The sequence below is a fragment of the Corylus avellana genome, chromosome ca3, assembly GCF_901000735.1.
Source record: "Corylus avellana chromosome ca3, CavTom2PMs-1.0".
Lineage (NCBI taxonomy): Eukaryota > Viridiplantae > Streptophyta > Magnoliopsida > Fagales > Betulaceae > Corylus > Corylus avellana.
In genome coordinates this window covers 11,923,202-11,944,166 of record NC_081543.1, presented here as the reverse complement: position 1 = coordinate 11,944,166, position 20,965 = coordinate 11,923,202, and the positions used below count along the sequence as shown (strand labels likewise).

The following is a 20,965-nucleotide window of genomic DNA, read 5'->3' as shown; positions in this document are numbered from 1 at the left end:
TTCAATACAGAGCCAGTTAAAATGCATGAATAAACCTTCATTTCGATCTCACCTATCAAAATGAATATTTTGGTATTCTTGTTACTCATTGAAGAACATCAAGATTGGGATATACATCACCATAACAGAGTTTGGAGCAACAAGATTTGAATCGTGATACATACTTGCAGTGTGATTTTTAACATTATAGTGCACTCGGAGGTACATTCCCGGCTGATGGATCCCAACCAGGAGGCTTGATGTTTGGCCAATCACCACGACACCCCAGCCTTATATACAGGCTCTTCTTACCTTCCAAAGTTGCAAAATTTCACTGTGATTAGCAATTGCAGCTGAGTGTGTTTCACGAGTAATTGTAGAAGTTCCTCTTGTGTCATTTCAGTAATGATGTGGCTCTTAAAATTACTATTTGATCAAAATTCAATAATGATCAATCACAAACTCAATGATGATTTTAAAAGGCACATCATTTTTAGAGTGACACAAGAGAGACTTGTAGCATTTCTCATGTTTCACTGCTCTATTTACTCTTAGATAAACAATATATGATTAGTTTTCGTACTATCTCTAATGTTTTCTTTGGAGGCTAATTGTGGGTTAAGCAGGTTGCATTGAAGGCACCATCAGATTGAGTAAAAGCATGAACAGGGTGCTGCATCAGTTATTCCCATTTTTTTGAGTTCTCATATTATGACACAAACTAAAGGGTGATACTAGGCTGTTGCCTGCTAAGTAGAAATTCAACCAAACTAAGAAAGCTAAGACTCTTACAATCCACAAGAAGAAGTCACGTATGAGTGTCTGCCCTCATAAATCGAAGCTATACATTTTCTGCCTCATTATATTTGTGTCTTTTTACTTAGCACCTGAGTGCCAAAAGTTCGGCACTATATGATAGAGAAATGCTACATATTATAATTTTATTCGAATTCATCAAACGAGGCAGAAACTCAACTCAGCTCCATTATACATACATACTATATGTTAAAATGACCTCTGGCATGCTTAAAAAACTTTTGACCCAGTTCTAAATTTAGGCTTTGCCCACTCAAAAAAAAGTGCCCCACCCCCTAAAGCAGATAAAAAAACATGGTGTCCTTTCTTTTTCTTTTTTTCCTTGCCAACATCCCTGACTTATAATAAAACTCACACTTCACAACAAAACAAATATAGTTGCGCTAACGAACAAGCAACGTACGAGAACACTAGCGCGAAAGCTGTTGCACGTTAGCAACACGCATCCATTTTCTTGCTGCAATAGTTTGATTGCTTTCTGAATTTATTCTTTGAGCAAAAATAGGGATGGATGCCAAATTTTCAGAAAGAGAAGTCGGTTCCATACATGTCACGAGGCTTGTTCACACCACCATATACACACGTCTACCATTTTCTTCAGAAAGACAGTGCTCCCACCTTTTTGACTCTCGCAATGAAACACCAACACCCTCTCACACTATGATACATCTCTCCACCTTTTTGACTCTCGCGATGACAAACACCAACACCACTCACACTGTTATACTCTCTCTATTTTCTCTCCCTGTCACATTTGGTATCTCTTCCTCCCCATCTAACATATGCTCCCAACCCCTTGTTATACTTATAATTTTAAAAAATAAAAAAAATAAAAAAATAAAATCATTTTCCTCTTTCCACCATGCAACTAGAGTGTCATCCACTTTAAGATAATATTTTATGTTATGAAATTCACAGTTTTTTAAAGTCTCCAATAACGAGTGTCACTTTACTGCAAACAGTTCCCTTCTTTTGTGATAATTTCCATTTTCAAGTATGTAATCAAATCTTTACATTGATTTATTTTCCAATTCACCAATGTTGCTTATATATAGACAGATGCTTATATTTTTTCACTAATGATTAGTTATCATGATTTTTTTTTTACCCCTACTACCTAAGTGGCTTCTCTTGTATACTTCTAATGTACATGAGATTGCCTTACTTTTTTAATGATATCTCATTAATTATATAAAATAAAAATAAAAAAATAAAAATTAATTTACTATTAAGTAATAAAATTATCTATGTAAACTTTTATATTTAGATTACTCTTTTAAATTAATGTGTTAAAACTTGATTATGCAACTGAATGGGAGAATAGTAGATGAGTGACTGTTTAGTTACATATATCAAGAGAGAGATATTTCAAGACTATCAACAATGAAGAAATCATGCAGCGATTTCAAAAGTTGTCAGGACAACTCAATAAATTAATGCTAGGTGTAAAATAAATAAATTGCAAGCTACACTTACATGTTTTAAACGATAAGTAAATTATGTTGAATTATTTATTTATTTTGTTAGTTATTTTCTTTAACATTTTTAATCAGTTTCATCATGCATAATTACTTTACAAACCAGAGGTTTTACTTATCACATTAGTATTCTATGCATATGCATATGAAAACGAGGCCATCTTTGTTGTAATTACTGGTAAAAACAGTGTCAACATGGAATATGCTAATATGATAAATGGCTAAATGAGTACCTGCAAGTTTCTTGTCTGACAGAACTAACTGTTTAAGGGCACTCAAGGATCCCTGAGCCACAGTTTTGGCATGATCAGTGTCCCAACCCTGAAGCTTGACAACCACGTCAGCGTTTGAGTAACCCAGTCTAGCATCTTGCATTTGCCTCTTCGCCTCCTCCTTTGCTGAATCTTCATCTGCATTGAATACTATCAACAACATTCTGATTGAAAATTAAGTGCAAAATATGACGTAAAAAAATTCTTAACTACCGATGGTGAGGGTTACTATCTGGGCTTCAAACATCAAAATTGCACATTCACTGGGGGCCACAAAAGGGACCACTAACAAAGCGATTTGAGACAAAAATCAGCAGAATTGGATATTACAGGACAAGTCTGATTTAAGAGAAGACTACTCTTGAACTGAACTCACTCCAAGGACGATAGGCTAGACATAATATAGTTACTTCTATGCTAAACATGAACTCCAATTTGAGAATGAAAGATTCGTTGATTTTAGTTATATGTATCCAATCAGTCCTCGGATTTTATTTTTCGGGGAAAATTCACTTTACCCCTGAAGTTTCAAGAGTTTTTCAATTTGAACCCTAAAGTTTAAAAATTAGCAATGTACCCCCTGAAGTTTCAAAAATTTTCAATTTAAACCCTCTGTTAATATTTTCCGTCTAAATGGATGGAATTCATCCCACGTGCGTGTCACGTGAGATATTAAGGCCTTCTCTTCCCATTTCGCCCTCAATCTAGATATCGAATTTACGTTATTACCCTCAAGATGAGTCTCCCTCTCTATCCACCAGCGTTACGCAGAGGAAGCTATCTCTCTGCAAAAAGATTATATTTTTATTTTTTATTTGGTTATATTAGCTGCTTTGGTTGAATATTTCATGAAGAAAATCTTGCTACGCAAATGGGTTTTTCATGTCAAACATACTTTGCTATATAAAAACAATTTTTTCTCTGAAGATCGATAGGGCAAGACAAAGGCTGACAGAGATATGTTGGATCTCAATGTTGATATCCTCTCGAGCACCTTACCTTGTGACAAAATAGAGGAGACAGTAGTAATAAAGGCGGAGAAGCTCCCGGAGGGCTCTAGACCCCAAATGGAAGACTCCGGGACGTCCACCTCCTTTGTTGTTAATGCCGAAGAAGCTCGAAGCATTGCCCGAGACGTAGACTCCTCCGAGTTCATCTTTGACATCATGAGAAAAGGAAAATGCCATGTGCCTAGAGACGAAGCCTCGGCACTGGAGCCCGTTACCTAACAGCTTTTCCAGGTGGCCGGAGAGCCATCAAGGCCTCAATGGTTGAACTTGTCATTTGCTGACTTCGGTGGTCAGGCCGAGCTAAATATTTTGTAGTTGAAGCAACCGCAAGTAAGGAAAAGCAGGCGGGGGCCAAGGTCCCGGAGCTCCCAGTACCGGGGTGTTACGTTTTGCCAGAGAATCAGGTGATGGGAATCACATATATGGTATTTACATGTGGGTGAGGCTAAAATTGGAAGTTTGATAAAAATCGCATGTGACACGCACGTGAGATGAATTCTATCCATTTAGACATAAAACATTAACGGAGGGTTTAAATTGAAAATTTTTGAAACTTCAGGGGGGTACATTGCCAATTTTTAAACATTGAGGTTCGAATTGAAAAACTCCTGAAACTTTAAGGGTTAAGTGAATTTTCCCCTTATTTTTCCATTAGAGGCCTTAGTAATTGTAGGTAAGATATACTACAATCACCAATCAATTCATCACATGATTTGTGGCACATAGGGAGAAGATGGTGGTGAGGCATGTTCCAGCAACATAATTCCTAGGAGAATAAACACACAGAAATCCTAAGATGGTCAGGAAATCAGTTTACATCCACCGACTTAGAAGTTCAAGACAGTTTCTTTGACAAAGAATGCTAATACCATGTTCACGCTACACTGGTGAAAATGTGAAAAACGACTTCCGTTATGTTAGAAACAAGAATGAATAGTTTGTGTGACTTTGTGCTTCCGTGAGCATGTGTAGAACACAAAAACCTCAATTTGGTTATATAGGTTTGATAGATGATACTTTGTGGTAGCTTGAATGAATGAGGAAACAGGCAGAGGTAAGATTTTGTGAATCTTTGAGGTGGCCATCATCGTCACTAGACATGGTTTCTTGGAAATAATGGGAACAGGCTCTCCAGAGGCTTAGGGAACAATAGTCTGCTAGCAAAAGAATCTTGTCAAGCATGGAAAGACAACAAGTCTTTTTGTTTCTCCTTTCTTTTTATCCCCCTACAGAGACAGAGGGTCGGCTGTAGGAACATTAATTTCCAATTCTAGACCTAACTCAGCCCTCCCTTTCATCCCTTTACCACTTGAGCAAAGGTCCGTGCATTGATACCGACCCGACACTAGTCTTCTCTACAAAATTCATACCCTTTGCCTATGACACCATCCATGTTATTGATTGGCATAAATTAGTTGAACCTGTAATTTGGCTTTACATGTCTTTTTTTAAGTAAACTTTCACATGTTAAGACTAATGTCAATTGGTGTTTGTATCATTATCAATCATTAATAATGATTAATATTTATAGAGGGCTATGGAAAATTTATGTGTGAATTTCTAATGTAGATATAAATCACAACAACCAATATTTGGGTGGTAATGATTAATGAAAATATCATATTGTATTCATTATGTATTCAAGCTGTATTCATTATATATCCATGAGAAATTTATATGGATTGAAACTTGATGTGAATTCTGACCATACATGTACTAAGAGTTAGAGTTTGAACGTAAGACCTCTGTTTTGATACTATGTTAAATCATCAATTATTCTAAAATTTTAAGTTGATAGAAATGATAATTATTTATTTAATATTCTAACGGTCTACACATGCCACACTCACTACTTCTATATCCACCTACAAAAATTTTACAACTTGTCACTTTATCATGATTTTGTGCTCAATTTGAGAGGAGTGTTGAAATATTATTCGTATTTTATATTGAAATAAGTAAATCAAGGATTGATTGTTATGTGTAAATCATGCGAATACAGCAATCAATCACCTTGATTTAATATTTAACTGTAATAAATTGATAGTTGACTTTCCATTTTCAAATTGTTGAACTCCTATTATAAATGTGGGGTTTTCTTATAATGTGTTCCATTTCTAGCCAATAATCAAAGATGTAACCATATCACACATTTTCTATGGTAGATATAGGCCCTCTAATGGCCAAACCATTTTAAATCTCTCATCTTATTTTTGATGACGTCCTCATCATAGGTGATGACGCTCAAGGTATTGCTAACCTTAAACTGTTTCTCCATTCTTACTTCCACATAAAAGATTTGAGTCCTCCAAAGTACTTCCTCAGTTTTGAAATTGCCCATTTCTACATATGGCCTATTTCTTGATACTTTGATACTTTACAGGACGCATGACTAGTTACTTTCTCTATGTAACAAATTTGCAACTCTCCAATACTACCAGTACCCCCTTGCTGATCCCTCCATCTATTGTTGACTGGTTGGCGCCTCGTCTACTTAACCATCACTCCGCCAAACATCACCTACTCCATCCATATTCTTATTGAATTCATGCATAAACCTTTACAATCCCATTACATGGCTGCTCTTTGTTAGGTGTGACTTGCCACCCATCACACGTGGGCCCCCACTCTCTACTCCTTTTGGGTTTAGGAGACTTTTGTCCAAGTTTGGTTTGGACTCCTTATCCGGCTTCTAGTAGTAGAAGTTTGAAGACTTACGTGCACCGACTTTGCACATATATATAAAGGCATGGAGCCTTGTGTTTTATGTGTGCTTAAAAGGAGTGTGGAGGCAGCAAGCTGTACAAGTGCAAAACTCATGCACTAGTGAAGCACAAAAGGGGGGGTGTGCCAAAACATGAGATAGGAGGTACAAGGGCTGCTATGGTGTTTTCTTCTTGGTGTTTTTGGGGGAGGCAAAAACAAGTTATTAGAAGAAAAAGGTGCTGCAGAGTGAGAGAAGAAAATAGAGATCAGCCGCCATCTGTTCCAGCAAAAGAAGAGTTTGTATATCTGTCTTTTGTATTCTATTTTGAGAATTATTTCTCGTGTGATAGTGAGATTTGTGTGTATTAGGGCTTTGGGATCTGAGTGATTTTCTCTCTACTATTTTTGTACTCCATCTTTTGGATAGTAAATTTTTCCCGAGTCATCTTCGCCTGTGGATGTAGGCTTGTTAAGCCGAACTACTTAAATCTTGGTGTCGTGTGCGATTACCTAATCTTTGTTATTCCACATTCTTCTTGTTTTTCGCATCTCACAGGTCTTTGGAAATATGATTAATTTCCTAACACTCTTTGCCTCTTCTGATATCTCAAAGGTATCTTACTCTCCTCTTCAAGTTCCCTGCAACTCGATGGCTATTGTGACTTTGATTGGCTGTCCTATGACTCACTGCTCTACTAGTGGCTGATACACCATACTTGGTTCCTGCCATATTTCGTAGAAAACTAATAAACAAGCTACTGTCCCCCAATCGTGGGCCAAAGCTAAGTATCACTCCATAGCACATCTCTGTTGCAAGCTTACTTGAGTCAAGTATCTTCTTACATATCTTTGCATTGCTCATCCTTAGGCTATTGACCTTTATTGTGACAACAAAGCTGCCTTGCACAAAACATATTGAGCTTCCAACCCAAACTCCTCCGCATATCTCATTTGCACACTTCCAAGCAACTTGCTGATCTTTTTAGGAAGACTGTTGGATGAGACAGATTTCAGTTTCTCGTTGGTGAGTGGGCATGATCGACATCCATGCTTCAACTTGACGGGGGTGTTGATTGAGTTCCAGCATATCTCCCATATTTGGGGATGTGCAACAGTTATCCCATTTATATTTTACCTTACATGGCCCAATGGCTTAATGTATACCTTATATGACCCAACGGCTAATTGTAATCGATGTATAACCATTTTCCCTTTTTTGGTTCAATCTTGTAACCTTTATATAAAGATTTGTGAATAGAACAAAGAATGCATGGCAGAAAATATAGTGTATGTATGCTCTTAGCCGAACCTCGTTTATCTCTTGTCCATTTTATCTCCTGCTATTTGTTGCTCCGCTTTTCAATACCCGATAAAATAAAATTACTTATGTTCAAGGAAAATTGAATAAGAAGGAAATTTCTCTCCAAAACTTGTTTTATGTGAGTTTGTGTCCCAAAGACATTAAAATGATCTTCTAAGGCAGAATATTTCACATGATACACTAATAAGAGTTGTTTAACCAATAAAAGGCAAAGAATAAAGGATCAAAGATAATTACCTGTAGCTTCAGTGTGGGACAGCCACACAGTAAATCCTGCATAAAGATGCTGCCACTTATCAGCCCTTCTAGCAGCTCCCTGCTGCCCTCCTAATGTTGCAACAACAGCCCGAACATGACTGCAAGGCCAACCAAACCCAGAAAAGAATGCCCTCTGTTTCTAACCAAACCAGGAGGGGGGTGGGGCAAGAGAAAAATTGATCAATTCGAGCCATAGACAGTACCTGCTTAAACTTTCTAATATGGCACCTTCTGCTTCCGCAACAGAGTCAGAGCCTTCAGTGAGCACCCCTGGAATTGATCAGACTTGTTAATGCACTGTGAGATGGGAGATATGAGTAATTTCAATCAAATATGCAGGAAGTCACCTTTTCAAGTCTTATTAGATCCTATCAAACAGCATGATGTAAAACATAGCAGTTAGATCATTTTTGCTTTATTAAGTAGAATATTGGCCCAAAAGAAAACATAGACAAATAGATTGTAGCAAGGAGATGTTACTAATTATAGAACAATCAAATGGAAGGTGTAACTTAGGATCAGACACGGAAAGAAGGAATTTAAGGAGAAAGAGGCTGACAGCAGCATGGATAACATTAAGAAGACATACAAGATCTGCCTCTTACCAAGTTGGATTTGGAAAGGACTTTTGTTATTTAGTTCACAAAATTTGTAGACAACTTAACATCATTTACTATTAATAGTAATGTTAAGCTTCAACTGCAGCACCTCCAAAAGAAATCAACCATATACTAGAAAATCGAAAGTCTAAAAAGACATTCCTTATGAACCCAAGGAATTAGCCAACATCTATGATCTAATCAGGTATAATTAAAACATGCTAAATATTTGGTTCACATCTTGGGATTTAGTACTTTGCTTTTTGTTAGAAGAGTTAGGTTTTGAGTCATTAGGTTTTGGGGGTAGTTTAGTCTTTATGGTATTTCCTTAATCCTATATAATAGGATGCTTGTATTAGGTTAAAGATAAGTTGAATAATATAATAGCCTCCGCCTTTTGTGTCTAAACCGTTCATACAAACAATAACACTACCCCCAAAACCCTAATGACTCAAACCCTAACTCTTCTAACACTGTTCATCAGCTTCATGACCACCACCACCACCCTCATCATCATCCTCCTCATAGATTATATGATCATTTTCAGTGAATGGCTGTCTTATGCAGTCAATTTATAATAGAAAACACTATAGCAGTATCTTTTTAAAAGAAACAATAAAGCTCATTATTACAGATTCGTTTTTTGCATAACCAAGAAATTAGCCACTTGTATTTTTTGTGTAGATGATGAGCTCCATGCGAAGGCAAAGAGATTGCTTCAATGACCAATAGCCAGTGTTCACAATATACTCACATGAATCAAAGTTTTGCTTGGTATACATTTCCAGCAACTCTTTTGTGCTAAGTGGCGTGTACCTGAAAACCGCTTCAACCAAACGGAACTATTAGGACAGAAGAAATACTTAAAAACCAGATAGATTTACACATATGCCATGATATTGACAGAGCCTCTCTTGACGTGAGTAGGAAATGAATCTGGTATTGTTTTTATTAAGCTATAAACAAATTCTAATTGAATAAAATACAAGAACGGAATAAAGGTCCCCCATGCCAATACATAAAACTCTAGAAGCTTGAAAGGAACAATAAGCAGAATCCAGATCTAGTCCGGTAGGCGGAAGATAATAAAATCCAATGACTAACATACATTTTATTCCATCCAAGTTTAGGTTTGCTATCAATTTGGTCCTTGAAATTCTAGTTTGGTCCTTAAGTTCTGACTTGTTATCAATGTAACCCTTTCGTCCAAATCCATCACAGCAGTGGGTCATCAAACTTCAGGTAATGCTTGGAGACTTGGGATCTCAGCAGATAAACGCGACATGTAACTATCAAAAGTACATCTGTATTGACAACAACAGCAAGCAAAATCCTATTTCATAAATATTTAGTAAAAAAAATAAACGGAGTTGAAGTTTCCAAATCCAATCATTTGAACTAAAAAGATGAATAAAAGAGTACTTGAAGCAGATGAGTAGACTCAAATGACAAGGCATCGGGCTTTCGGAGAAAATGGAAGATTTAGTCACAAACAGCTCAATTCACAATGTAGCAAACACAAATTATTCAAATTATTAGGAATCCAAGACCACCCTTCCACCAAAACACTGAAATGTTTCCTTTTCAGCTCACAGCACTCAAGTTCAGACACACCACCAAACTTTTGCAAAAAATAAGACCCATTTGACTGAACTGGGACCAACCCCTTGTGGCTCTCTTTGAAGTTGCAACCCAGTTGAGTGTCCCACTTTTTGAAGGTGCTGATCAAATCGGTAAATGGGTCTGGTCTGGATTTGGTCTCCAACAAACTGGGACAGCTGATGGGTTCAATGAAGTTTGATACAGATGGCAATTTGAGGAAGCTGGAAGAGAAGAGGATCAAGAATGTGAACCAACATGAATTCCATGGTGAAGATGTTGAGTGGCTTCAATCGCATGGTGTCCATTGATCTCATTATTCCTCTTTTTTTTTTTAAAAAAAAAAAAAAATCCTAATTTTATGCACAAATACAATGTCCTTCTGGTCATTCAACACACTGTTAGCAGTGTTACTGTGTTAGACAGAAGTGCTACATTGAAAACAAATCATAATTTCAAGGACCAAAGGAACACTGGGGACCTAAAATTAACTACGAATCTAAACTTGGAGGGACCAAAACCAATTATTAAGGTACAAGATAATACCAGTTAAGTCAGTTCAGGATAGATGTTATCATACTTAATAACTAGTTTTAACTATGCAATATGATTTTCATTAAAAATTACTAGACTATCATTAAGAATCAGAAAAGCATAGACTTATGAACTGAGTGGTAAGCTGGAAATGGAAAAACAAGGATTGATTACAAAGACAAAGCAAAGCATAGTGGAGTACCATATCACTAACACCAGCTTGTCAAATCAGAGGAAAGAAGTAACTACTATCATCTATTGTTAACCAAAATGAAGAAAATATCAGTACCCAAGACCAACTGCAAGTTCTCCAGCCACTTTCTGGTTAATTTCAGTTGAATCCCCAACAATGTAGATTGATGTTCCTTGCAGAAGTTGCGTAGATGCCATTGTCAGGGACTCCCAGGACTCCACAATGTCAGGCCACTTCAAATCTGGATCTTGCTTTTTCAAGTTTATAACCAGTTGATCATCATCTATGTACCTGTTCAAAGCATGAATCCTCTGTCTAAACATCTGAAGACCCATATACACATTATGGAAATTTAAAACGATTCACTCACAAACCATATTGTTTCAGCAGGCTTTATTCTTCCAAACAGATTATTAGTTTCTATAAGTGTGATGAGATAGCCATTGCGCTGTACTCTAATTGTTAAAGAGGTGTCATTTGAATCCACAAATATGTCTCTGGAATTTTGAACGTCCACATTGAGTTGTAATCTCAACTCCACCTCAGAAGAACCATCAGAAAACTGCATTATATTTCACATAATTAAATTGGATGGCATCAAACCCAACTGGCAAAAGAATAAAAGACTTTGAACCTATTCATAGAACAGTTTCAAACTTCATTGATATTATGGCTGGTAATATCAATGCGTTGCTTAATGTTCCTGTATTATAATATTTAGGCTAAATTTGTTATTTACTACAATCAATGAAACTAGAATCTTAGAAAGTTCCTTTCTGTCCTGATAACAACTTCCACCTCAACACCCAACTGAAAAATGCTTGATTCAGAGGAATACGACTGAAATGATTAATTATTCAAAAACTTGATGTATCATTTTGCAAAAATACAGTGCAGTTATGTTAATCGAACATTTCTGCATGATAACTTATTATTACACTAACTCTTTCTTCCCCAAAATTGTTTGCGGTGCTCCATTCTTTGCTGGATATTGCCACTTATCTAGCTTCAGGTGAGTTCTTCACGAGCTAGACAGCGTGAATAACATTTTTATCATTATATTATTATTATGTTTTTTCCTTTTCAATTTTCAGCTGGCAACAGTATGAACTATGAGATTGGAAAATTATCCAGTATGCATAACAAAAACTTTCTAATTTCATCCATAATTCTAATCAAATTTCCAAATAGAAATATGCAAAACTTGATTCAACCAAAATGAAAATTACTTAATAGCACTATAAGGAGTACAGTATGCTCTGTTTGGTTGCCGAGAAAGTGCTCACTGGTCACAAAGAAAAAAGAGACAAACAAAATAAAAAATTGAATCCTATTTATTCTAAAGGACCTGAGAATCAAAATCCTGCAATCAGCTGAGCATAACTTTACTCAAGCATGCCAAACAAGAAACAATACGCAAATAATAATAATAATAATTAAATTAAATTAAATTAAAATTTTCTGTTCCTGGATTTTCTAGGCTACCGAACAGAGGGAATAAGGACTAAGGAGTGATATGAAGCGAGCACCTCGTAGTTCTTGGTGCTGACGGGGATGGTGGAGGCACTGCGGCAGGAGAGTCGGTTGGAGCTCTTGAAAGGGGCCACCTTGCTCCACAGAAAGCGAGGAAATGAGGAAGGGAAACTTGTGACGGAGAGGAAATTGGGTTTGGGAATGGGGGGAGTGAGCTTTGGGAGTGACAAGTTCAGGATTTTGGTGGTGTTTTGGGAGAGAAAGCATAGATTGGTAGAAGCCATTTGCTAGACTAGGTGTGAAACCCAGTACCTGGATAAGATGTAGTTTGGCCGTTGCTAATTAGTTAGTTTCAGTCGTGGGTTGTGATTCTATTTTTCTCCTATTTTTGGTAGGAAAAATTCAAATTTATTCTATAGATTTTAGGGTATTTCAATTTAGCCTCACCTAAAAAATTTTCTTCCTTTTTTCTGGTATTTGGTACAAACGAGACTTTTGGTCAAAATCAAAAACATTTTCGATTAATTAGAAAAACCTCCTTTAAAGTGCGTAAAATGTTTCTATTTTTTTATTTTTCTAAGTTTAAACTTCTCATTCTTACACTCTCTCTCTCTCTCTCTCTTGTAGTTCATTATCTGTCGCTGCCGCCGAAGGTCTCCAAAATTTGCTATTAGAGGTTTTTGAAAATCACCATCAAAGTTCGTTGACCATAGGCTATCAGAGTTAGCTAGATGTTGTCGGCCGTCTCCCGCCAGCCAACGACCATCAAAGTTCGTCAGAGGTAGCCTGTCGCCGAAAGCTTTATTATAAAAGTTTGTGCCTCTTAAACTTTAACTTCAATTTCTTTTAATGCTTAAATGTAATGACCTCACCCCAATCAACCGTTTGATGCGTGTTCTATGTGAGACTTGAAAATGCACACAGAAAATGTCATTTCATCAAACATGCATGTAATTGAAACATTAACAACCAACGAAAACAACCTTAATTGCTCTGATACCAATGTTAGAGATCATAAAAATGTACCTTCGAGATCTAAAACAGTTGTTTCACGTTGTTACTATGTCTCCACGTTCGATTTATTCTCAACTCGTGGTGGTGCTTGCTACTAGAACAAACCACACATATTCTATAGTCCAAGTCCCTCACACATGATCATAAAACCAAAGAAAGTGAGAGATATTGTTCTTGCATTTGCACATGGTTTTTCCCTTCTATTTCAAAACGTTCACACACTACCTCTAAATTTTTTTTCTCAAGATCTTATATACTCCATTTAGTGCATGCTTAATGCACCACTAATCTGCTATATTTCATGCCCAAGTAGAATAGTGGAAGAACATGTAGTAAAGTGAGATTTTCTAATTTTTTTTTTCTTTTAGGATAACTTTATGGAGAAATTGTCTAAACTCTTACTTGTTATTTAAATTGTCTAAACTCTTACTTATTATTTAAAATCAAAGTGTTTTAGATTTCATTTTTTTAATACTTATCATTTTAGATGATCATATTAATTTTTCTTAATTCATTGTATTTCACTTATTGGTATGATAAGGTAAAAAAAATATTTTTTAAAAAATGGTAATGGTTTTAAGAAATTCTATATGATGGTTATCATGTAATGCTTATGATATTTCACATAGCAAACAAAAACATGCCCTAAAATGTATACTATATGACCAACGTGGCTGTGGAATTTTTCATTTTGTTGTATATGATATTATATAAAGTAATATAAGTGAAACAATGTCATTTTTTTAATATTTTCTTTTTTAAAAAAAAAAAAAAAAAAAGAAGCTCTTTTTTTGTAAATACAAGCACCAGTGGAGCATTAGCAGGCCCGAAAAGCATCCCAAACAATGGGCCTACAGTCTTGGGTCGAGTTAGGCAGCTGGGCCAACACTCATATATGTAGTAACAGCAACTTTTAAGACTTGAGCAAGAAACATCCTATGCAAAAATAGCTTTTATTTCTCATGATTTAAATCTCAAGGCCTCTCACATAAAAGTCCAATTCAAATTTGTCAAAAATATGTTAAAAGAGGAGAATAAAAAGACAAAATCATTAAATTTATTATTTTCTATTGACGCAAGTTTTTGGGACCAGTGTAATTTAACATGGTTATCGTAATAAAGGTCTCGAGTTTGAACTTTGTCTCAATTATTTACCACATTTTGGCCCTATTTGTGACAGGTTAAGGCGTTGGAGATCAAGGTAGAGGGTGGAGTTGATGAGGTTGTTGAAGAGAGAGAGAGAGAGAGAGAGAGAGTAAATGACAAGGGGAAAGACCAAAAGGGGGCGTTCGATGATGGAAAATGGTTTACAAAAATGATGGCGTAAACCATTTTATGTCTCATCAAACTTCTAATTCTTTTTGACCACCCCAAACATCCTAAAGTAGTTTCTGGAAAGAGTTTTTATGCCGAAATAAATAAGAACTTCAATTATACGTTTCAAGACTGAGTCTCACTTATTGAGAAAAAAATTTAAGCCAAACATGAAGAGAGCGTGATAATATTAACAAACTATTTTTTTTTTTTTTTTTAAAAAAAAAAAAGGAGGTAGGACAATGAAATATTGGATCTTGTCATGTCCTTTTCCAAGTCAGATTTTATACTTAATTGTTTGGCATAAAGATTATAGAGTCAATTAACCCAAAGATAGAGAAGAAGAAAAAAACCAATAAAAAAAAATCCCTCCATAGGGGTGGGTTTGGACAATAGTGTAATTTCCAATTTATCAATAGTCAATGGTGGTCCAGAAATGTGTATATTTCCATGGGTGACCGTAGCAGCACTCTTCCCCTTTCGTTGTCTAATGTTTCAGGACACGTCACATCACGCTATCACCATGCATTAAAAGCGAGTAATTATGAATGAATGATTCAATTCAGACTTTCGGATAAATGATAAAATAAAACTCTGAGTGAGTCTCCGTACCCTCAGACAAGGTTTCTGACAACTTCACTTACCTCCCCTCAGCTTTTCGGAATATTACAAAGGACCACAAAATGTTCTGCTGTCATCTTCTTTGACCTCATTATTATGCCCCCATCAAAATTATGTTATATAGTATGTTAAAGTCGATTGATATCGAGGTGATAATTAGGTTTAAAGTATTGTACTAATAAATAAATTATTAAATTTACTATTATTATTTGCTTAAATTTTTATCATAAATGATGATTTATTTAACATTGTATCAAAGAAGAAAATTTATTCTTGACTCCATTGTGTAAATGATTAAGAGTTTGTTTGGGATTGGGTTAGGAAGAGTAAAAAGTAATTTTAGCACATAAAAAGCTGTGTCAAACAAAAAGTTGGCATGTTTATGGCTTGTTTGGGTATGCATTTAAAAAGTCTTAAAGTGCGTTTAACACTCAAAATGTAAATTTGAAGAAAAAAGTATTCGTTTGGTAAAAAAAAAATTGAAAGTGCTTTTAAGGGTCCAAAAATGACCAAAACGTACTTTTGACAAAAGCTTAAAAATAAAGTTTTTGTCAAAAAAAATTATTTTTGACTTAAAACCTCCATTTTTCAAACACAGCTCCAAACATGCTCTTAGAAAAAATTGTAAAAGTACTTCTTTGACATTTTTATCATAAAAATTGTCAAAACACACTTTTGAGAAAAGCATAAAATTGAAGCATTTTTTTAAAAAAGTTTATTTTGACTTTAAAAGTTCTATTTTCCAACACAATCTCAAACATGATCTAAAATTCATTTTTTTTAGTCATTAGTGATTTAACATAAAGAGATGATCAGGCAACTATGATATATAGATTAGATACGTCAAAAAATAAAAGGTGTGCATGGTTGATGGGATTGGGAGGGACACATGTCCCAATCCCAACATTCTAAATATTTCAACTTGATCAACTAAATCCAAATCAAACCCCATCGAAACATTATTAGCCACTCATTCCAATAAAAACTTTCTTTCCCGTCGTCCTTTTAAGCTTCTTAAAGTAACAACTACTACAATTTGAGAGAGCTTAATGGGATTTACCTGCTCGGATATTGGAGTGTCCAAAATTGATTTAGACAGATAGGTCTCACACAAAAATTTTCATAGTTTCTACTCAAATTACTGGACATCCTAATCCGTGACAATTACTTTAGTTATCCTAAGGAAAAAGATGGGATTGGGAGCAGGAAAGAGAACATTAGAAATGGACCACCCTGGTCTTAGGAGTAGGTGGCTACAAAATGTTGTAGAAGCAACAAATAAAGAAGGAGTATGTATTGTTACCATCAATACGGTTGTAGTGTCATATCATTTCTTAAGAAATTCTTCACTCTTAAATCATATCTTAAAAAGGTAATAGGGTAGTCGGTAGCCTATGATAAAAGTCATGCCTAGTAGGCCTTGTTTTCCAGCCTGGGTTCTCTTTTTTTTGTAAACAGCCTGGGTTCTCTTATACATATATGGACAGGGCCCAACGAGTAATGGCAAATAATGTTACATATTTTGTGTCGGGTATTTTTCAACGTTTGGTTCGTACAAAAAATTAACAAATAATTTTTTATATTTTCGTTCAATCATAGTAACTTATTTTTATTTCTCTTTACTAGTTATCAAGAAAGTCTTATGGCCCAAGAAAATAGCAGAAGCCTTAGATTGAGTCTTACATTGGAAAAAATGTTCTTGTCGGATCCTAATCTCGTGAAATAGAGTTGCTCTATTGCACTGCAATAAGGCAATTCATGAGGGCGCATGTTCAAATTCCACTTGCTTGGATAAACACTTATCCGAAAAGGTAAATTCCGAACAAACTCTAACATGAAACTGCTCTTTGTTAGAAAGCCCGTCACACAATTCTTAACATTTTTGTTAGAAAGTGGGCTTGTTTGACAATACTTTTTTGAACGACATTTTTCCTTTTTCTTTGTGAAAAGTATTAACAAACAATTAAAATTATTTTCATCTTTATATATATATATATATATATATCACACAATGGAAAAGCAAGAAAACACTTGACTATTTGTAGCTACTATATATAAACGAAATTTCTTGCCATTTTACAACTTTCCTTTTGTTGGAATTACATAATTAACTCCAAACACCATCCGACACACACAGATAACTTTTTGGACATCATGAGAATGGACAACTTTTTCAATTTTTTAGTTTTTATTTTTTATTTTTCAAGATTATTAAAGAATCATGTGTTTGTGTTGGTGGAAGAAAATTAAAAAATTAAAATGATATATAATAGTAGCCCACCTTGAATGCCGGGCAGACAAAGACAGGACTGCCCTCAAAGGGGCAGGACTACAGGAGGTATGGTCGCCATCACTCTCTCTTCTCTCATCCCCATAAGATGTGAAAGGACAAAACTGCACCACCACCCTTGCACTGCTAATAATACGACAGTCCGGTCAGCGTGGCGTCAATCATAAAGCAATAGATTGCAAAATGATTTTTGGCCTCGGGTCTCCCGCCGCCCCTAGCTTTTCTTTTTTTTTTTCCGTCTTCCTTCCCTCCCCATTGGTCCTGACACTGACCGTATGTCTTTGACCGTATTCCTTACACCCCCCCTCCCTCCCCCCACACCCGATGAGATGTCACTTCAGTTGACACGTGCGAAGGATATGTGAAAGCATAATTTTAACGCTTATATGCTCTTTGTTCTCCTACGACGAAAATACTGTCTCGAAAAAGAATGGTAGACGTTGGCTCCCGCGAGAATCTCGGCTTATAATACGTCGTCTTGTAAGAATGGTATAAATAGTGGTGTCGATGAGTCTTTGTTTTGTTTTTGCTTTTGTTACTTTCTCCTCCTTTTCTCTTTGTTTTTGTCTTTCACATGTGGTGCAACTATATATATTTATATTTACTTATTTATTTATTGCTGGTGTTTACTTTTTTTTTTTTATTACTATATTTTAATTTCTATCCACAAGACATTTTTTTTTTTAATCTACTTGAAATTGATACACCCTAACAATTAAATTCATTTATTTACTTCATATTTATATTATTTTGATTAATTATTTCTTGAAGAGAGTGAGAGGGGGTTACGTGACCTTTGCCAAATTTTTCTCTTCAGATCGTATCTTTGTATTTGAATTTAGTGCGATACTTAGGTCACATTTGGAAGATAGGAATGGATTTGCTATTCCGTTGTTTGGTATGCTTAATTATTATTTCTTATTCGCATTTTGAGGAATAGCTATTCCTCCCCATAAGGAGAGGAATGACTATTCCCATAGAAATCAAATAGACCTAATTTACTTTTTCTTTTATTTTTTTCTTAAAAGAAAGAAAGAAAGAAAGAATAATGTTACTATGGATCGCCACTCCAACAGGAAGCATTTGGAGTAGTACAACCACCACACATAGTGCATGAGGGTGGTCGCTCTGCCCTTGGAGCCCCTTGACGTCCATCTTGATAACCTTTGAGGGATGTGCGACCACCCCAAAGCTTCTTGTTGGGGTCTGCGTCCATTTCCAAGGGGGTGGTTGGCCACCCATTGATTAATCTCTATTTGTTTTCATATATTAATCAATTTGTTTTCATATATATATATATATATATATATATATATATATTTTAGAAAAATATATTTAGTGAAAGCATTTTTTTAAGAAAATGATTTTAGCTAGAAACAATTTTTAGGGTTTGGTTTGTACGGAAAATTAGTGACAGCGAGAGACCTTCGGCTGCAACGGCTGATGGAGGCCGAAAACGGCCGACGACTTTTGTTGGCGGTGAAAATTAATTGAGAAAGAGAGTTTCCGCAAGAAAGAAAGTTCAAACACAAAAAATAGTTTACGGTTAAAAAAAAAAAAAAAGGAAACAATGTTATGAAAATTAAAGAAGGTTTTGCTCCTCAACCAAAAATGTTTTTTTTGTTTCATCACGATTTTCCATCGTACTAAACAATGGAAATATAAGGAAAACGTTTTCCAAATAACATTTTACATTGAAACAATCGGAGCCTTAGCTAGCTAACAATTATTCTTGTACTTTTTATTGAGCGCCACAAAATTTATAAATTCTAGTTTTTGTTTTTGTTTTTTTTTGTTTTTAATAAATAAAATTCTAAATTGAGTATAACAAATAAATTACCTACATGTTCCGGTGGTTTTCCCATGGCCCGTTATTGGCATTACTTTATAAATAATTTGTATAAGGCAATGCTATAAAGCTTCGCACTTGGTATTTGACCTAAAATCAAATTTTATTCATTGAATTTATATATTGTCTAGTACTGGTATTTCTCCTCACTTATAAAGAGTTCAGTATTCAACTTCATTATGATAGTCAACGAATCTTTGGAAAAATGTAACAGATGCACATAACATCATCTAAAAAAATAATAATTTTAAAATGACAAACAATATTTGAACTAGATTGAAATCCCTTACAAACCTTCACAAATGAACGGTTGAGAATGAGTCATGTCAACAATCACAAAAAAATATTTAAAAGAAAAGGCCAAAAATGAATGATTTTGGGGTGGACGGCCACCCAAGAGGGTGATTAATCACCCTCTATCATAATAAGCACAGGATGGCTAACCATTTTCAAAAGTACATTTTAGTGGTATTTTGGCTACTCCCAACATGTCTTAGGGGGTACTGCTCGACCAACCTAAAACATTTAAGGATTGACCGACCACCCATGAGGTCGTCAAGTCACTGCCAAAAGCATGTTTCGAGGATGATAATTCGGTCATCCCCAACATATGTCGGGGATGGGTGACAACCTGCTTAGGAGTACTGGCCAACCACCCCTTCACCTTGAATGGTGGTTGATTTTATGACATAGCTCATTTTGAGCGGTTGGATGAGAATTGCAGGCTTGCAACTCCTAAGAATTAATGCAACAAATCTCTATTCATTTGAGTTGGGTTTACATTTCTTTACTCTAGTCTATTGCTAGGGATAGTACTTTAATTGCCTTCCTTGAATATGTTAACATTGACCTAAAAATAGTTAAAATCATCCTAGCTAGTAGGCATTTAAAAGTCGAGATAAACAGCAAACACCAATGTGATGTTTGATGAGGACTCTAAAAGAAATACAATGCATGCATATGAGGACGAATTTTTATCATATCTTTGAGTGTTACTTTTGTATCAAAGCCTTCTTGAACGATTTTACATAATATAAATATAAATAATGCAATTTAGGATTGTTAATTTTTGACACGATCCGCGAACCTTACATGAACTCAAGACGAAATTAAAAAGTTAGGGTTAATGAATGTAACCTGTTTAATTAAATGGGTCAAGTTCGGGTTAACATATATATATAGTCTTATACACGTGTCTCGACATGATCCGAACTCGACCGGCACATGACATAATGATTGACAATTTTTGTTATGACCCACGAATCCGACACGAATCTAATACAAAATTTTGGGGTTATGGTTGAGAGGATTAACTCATTTAATTATATGGGTTGGGTTATGATTGACCTATATAGTCTTATACTCATGACTTGACATAATTTGAATCCGACACAGTAGACACACGTAGGGGCAGAACTACATAACCCCCCGAAGGGGCCATGTTTTGCCCAAAAATTTTAAAAAATGCCTTTCAAATTTTTAAAAATTAGAATTTTACCCTCCAAATCTTTAAATTCCACCCCCCCACCAAACTTCTAATGCTAGTTCCGCCCCTAGGCACACGAATGCAAATTGTCACCCCTAATGCTACTTTTCACACTCATTTTAAACTACTCGATATGACATATTTTAAATGATT

At 35.4% G+C, this 20,965-nt stretch overlaps 1 protein-coding gene across 1 annotated transcript; it reads right to left on the bottom strand.

Moving 5' to 3' along the window:
• Positions 1 to 22: 22 nt before the first annotated feature.
• Positions 23 to 12,601, bottom strand: LOC132176617 (probable inactive shikimate kinase like 2, chloroplastic). Its single transcript, XM_059588876.1, has 8 exons — positions 12,295 to 12,601; positions 11,140 to 11,327; positions 10,862 to 11,056; positions 9,194 to 9,255; positions 8,044 to 8,110; positions 7,820 to 7,938; positions 2,507 to 2,683; positions 23 to 291 (listed from the first exon to the last, which is right to left on the bottom strand). Exons 1-8 carry the CDS (start codon positions 12,520 to 12,522, stop codon positions 185 to 187), a joined length of 1,143 nt encoding a protein of 380 aa, XP_059444859.1. The 5' UTR covers positions 12,523 to 12,601; the 3' UTR covers positions 23 to 184.
• Between the last annotated feature and the right edge of the window lie 8,364 nt (positions 12,602 to 20,965).

What these genes read in the sequence shown, in the direction of transcription:
- LOC132176617 (XM_059588876.1), bottom strand. Translation starts at nt 12,522, where the DNA reads ATGGCTTCTACCAATCTATGCTTTCTCTCCCAAAACACCACCAAAATC. An exon ending in AAGCCTGCTGAAACAATATG is followed by an intron (nt 11,057 to 11,139) that starts GTTTGTGAGTGA and finishes TGCTTTGAACAG; the next exon opens with GTACATAGATGATGATCAAC. An exon ending in GAACTTGCAGTTGGTCTTGG is followed by an intron (nt 9,256 to 10,861) that starts GTACTGATATTT and finishes AGCGGTTTTCAG; the next exon opens with GTACACGCCACTTAGCACAA.